At 51.0% G+C, this 3,667-nt stretch overlaps 1 protein-coding gene across 1 annotated transcript in view; it reads right to left on the bottom strand.

Moving 5' to 3' along the window:
• Rhpn2 (rhophilin Rho GTPase binding protein 2) overlaps positions 1-3,667 on the bottom strand; it is a 59,170-nt gene that overhangs the window by 10,672 nt on the left and 44,831 nt on the right. Inside the window, exons 10-11 of the mRNA XM_021167232.1 lie at positions 2,229-2,348; positions 407-601 (exon numbers count right to left, since the gene is read on the bottom strand). Coding sequence (XP_021022891.1) covers positions 407-601; positions 2,229-2,348 — 315 coding nt within the window. The remainder of the gene's footprint in view (positions 1-406; positions 602-2,228; positions 2,349-3,667) is intronic.

Raw genomic sequence — 3,667 nt, 5'->3', positions numbered from 1 at the left:
CTGAGCGGAGGCGGGGACTGAGCAGAGGCGGGGACAGAGCAGAGGGCGGGGACTGAGCGGAGGGCGGGGACTGAGCGGAGGCGGGACTGAGGCTGAGGTGGAGGAGAGGTGGGAAGGAAAAGGTAGAAAAGGGTAAGAGCCTCACCTCCTCCTTAGGCCCAGGCTAAGGAGGCTGGCCTTGAATTTAAGGCAATCCTCCTGCCTCACCTCCTCAATACTGGAATTACAGGTATGTCACTACATCCAACAGGAGTAGTAGCACTAGGTCCCTCCCCATCCAGTCCTGACAAAACCAGGCACCTGGTGGGCAGGCCTTGCGTGAACCCTGCCAGATACCAGATAGACAAATAAATACAGGCTGTGTGGCCCCCACGCTCCCGGGCGCTAGACAGTTCCCAGCACTCACGAAGGACATCTGGAGCGTCAATCAGGTTCAGAAGGTCGTCATCCTCTCGGTGCTGGGTGTGCTTGAGCTGAGTGCGCTGATGGGCAGCAGACAGCACATCCCGGAGCACCTGAATGTCACGCAGCTTCTTGCACAGGTTGGCCTCCCTCAGTGACTCCTCGTGGAAACCAATGGCCCGGTGCAGATGTCCTTTACCTGCAGAGAGAAACAGCTCTCAGACCAAGAAAGGCCTTTCTGATTGAGTGACTTACAAACAAACAAACAAACAAACAGGCTTTTTTGTTTGTGTATTTGATGAGGTAACGTTTCTTTTTTGAGAGGGGGTGGACAGAGTAGGTATTCTCAAATACCCTAGGCTGGCCTCGAACTTATTATGTAGCCAAAGCTGACCTTGAACTGTTGGTCTTCCTGCCTCCATTTCCCTCGTTCTGGGATCACAGACGTACTCTACCATGCCTGGTTTATGTGGTGTTAGGGATCCCACCCAGGGCTGCTTGCATGCTAGGTGAAGTGCTAGCAGCTGAGCAGCTAGGTTAACCATTGAGCAGAGCTCCAAAGTAAAGCAGGAGCCTTAGAGATACATGATAGGAGAAAGTTCCTGAGAGAAAAACAAGTGCAAAGGTCCTGGGGCAGGAGCATAACCAGGTCTTTAAGGAAAGTGGGTTCTGACTGGATGGAGGGTGGACAGAAAGATGAATCAGATCAGGGCAAGGTCACTGCTGACCATACATGCACTGGGAAGGCCAGGGAGGAGCCTGTCAGGATGTGAGCAGGGGACTAAGGTCTGCAGGGACAAAAGTGAGAAGAGCAGCTATAAGATATGCTAGACCTATCTCATGGGGCTGCGCGGGGTTTAATGGAGCCACCGTGAGTTCGGTAAGCTCTGGTGATGTGACTCCAGCTAGGGTGGTGAGATAGGCGTTGAGAGCAGAGCCATGTGATCTGCTGATAAGAACGGCGGGTGGGAATGCCAAGCATAGCCAATGCACTCCAGAGGGAGAGCCTCTCTCATCAATACTTGGCAGAGAACTAGACCAGGACTCTGCATTTCCAGTTGCCACTCACTACTGGCGAAGCATAAAAGCAACACCAGGAGCCAGGGCACACCAGCATTTGGGAAGCTGAGGCAGGAGGGTGGCAAGTTCAAGGTTGGCCTGGGCTACAGAGCTGGGCAGCTTACCAAAAATGAAAATGAAATGAAATAAATAATGAAATGAAATTTTAAAAAAAGACAGGGGGTGGGTTTAGTGGTGACGTGTTTGCCCAGCATATATGAGGTCCTCTGTTCAATGCCCAATTCTGAAAAAGGAGAAAGGAAGAGGGGAGGAGGAGTCGTAGGAAGCTGAGGCAGGAGCTCACAGCAAGCCGGAGTGGCCTATGCTGTCTCAAAAAGGAATGAATGACCACATAAATGAAGAGAAAGAAAACTAAAGGCAGGCAGATCTCTTCGAGTTCAAGTCCAGCTTGGTCAAGTCAGGGCTACATAGTGTAACCTGTCTTAAAGAAGAAAGGGGAAAGGAAGGGGAGGGGAGGAGAGGGACGGGGGAGAGGGGAGGGGAGGGAAGGGAAGCAACAACAGTTTCCACAGCAGTGTGCCCGAGTGCCAACTATGGACAGCTACAGTGTCAGGAGGTAGTTAAGGGCTGGGCTGTGGTAGGAAGCCATGAGAAGCCCACACAGTTTCTCAATGCTGGGTGGTCTGCTTTCTCTTGGAGCCCCACCTTGGGGCTGTGTGTGAACAGGAACAGCAGAGGAGCAAGCAGAGCCCAGCCCACCCTGCCCCGCCCTCACCCCATGTCCCGCCCTAGACAGGACCACGCACCCAGCAGCACACGCTGCCCAGCATTCTTCAGCGTGGCCAGCGGCGTCATCCCTTCTGGCATGCGGTCATAGAGCTGGGACAGACACTTCTCTTGGTGGTCCTCGTCTGCACCTGGCTTTACTGCGAAGACAGCGACAGGTTATAGTCCCTCACTGTGGAGACAGTGCCCCAGACCTGAATTCTATCTGAACAATGTCAAAAAGCTATTTTTGCCTCCAGGACGAAGCCTAGGCTACCACGCCCTAAGCTTTTGTTCTCAGCCGTACACATACTAGGGGTTCAGGATTTGACCCTGGACCAACCTACTCTCACTCCCCCTCCAAGTTAAACATTCTATGGAGCCTTCTAGCACCGCTCTATTCCTGTCAGGGGCTGCAGACCTTCTGATAAGTCTCCTCCTTTATTTCTTTCTCCCTGGAAGAAGTCTTTTGTGTTAGTTAGGGATGTAGGGTCTCTGGTAGCTCAGTCTGGCCTGACACTATGTAGTTGAAGATAACCTTAAACTTCTGATCCTCCTGCCTCCACCTTCTAAGTGTGAGGGTTATAGGCACATACCACCACAGCCAGCTTTTTCAGTGGTGTGGACCGAACCCAGAGCTTCCGCACACCAGGCAAGCAGCCTAGCTACCAAGCCGCATGCCCAGCCCCTGTGATCATCAGCGCCAAGTGTGTGTATGTGGTGCTTAGGATGGGAATATACTCCAGCCCCATGAGTTTTAAAATGCCAAAATGAAGGAATTAAGTAGTGTGTGTGCCTTATACACAGCACTGAGAGGCTGAGGTAGGTACTGTGAGCCTGAAGACAGCCCAGCCATGTGGCAGGACATTATTCAAACAGAAGACAGGCCCAGGGTGAGTAAGATAGCAGTCATTCTCAACCTCAATACAGACTTTTTGTGCAGTCCCTGTTTTGATGTAATTTGTTTTTATATTCTGTTTTTTTGAGACAGGGTCTCTCTACATAGCCCTGGCTGTGCTGGAACTCACTCTGTAGCCCTGACTCACCTCACCCTCACAGAGATCCACCTGCCTCTGGAATGCCAGGATTTAAGGCATGCACCACCATACCCAATTTTTGGCTTAAAAATTTAATCAATAATTTTTTTATTAATTGTGACTCATTTAAAATATCATCTATATGGCTCAGCAGTTATGAGCACTGACTGGTCTTCTAGAATCCTGAGTTCAGTTCCCAGCAACAATATGGTGGCTCACAACCATCTGTAATGGGATCAGATGCTCTCTCCTGATGTGTCTGAAGACAGCTATGGTATACTAATAGAAATAAAACTTCTCGGGGGCTGGTGAGATGGCTCAGTGGGTAAGAGCACCCGACTGCTCTTCTGAAGGTCCAGAGTTCAAATCCCAGCAACCACATGGTGGCTCACAACCATCTGTAATGAAATCTGACTCCCTCTTCTGGAGTGTCTGAAGACAGC

The sequence above is a fragment of the Mus caroli genome, chromosome 7 (assembly GCF_900094665.2).
Source record: "Mus caroli chromosome 7, CAROLI_EIJ_v1.1, whole genome shotgun sequence".
Lineage (NCBI taxonomy): Eukaryota > Metazoa > Chordata > Mammalia > Rodentia > Muridae > Mus > Mus caroli.
The sequence above is the reverse complement of the archived record's forward strand: the minus strand, read 5'-3'. Positions and strand labels throughout refer to the sequence as shown.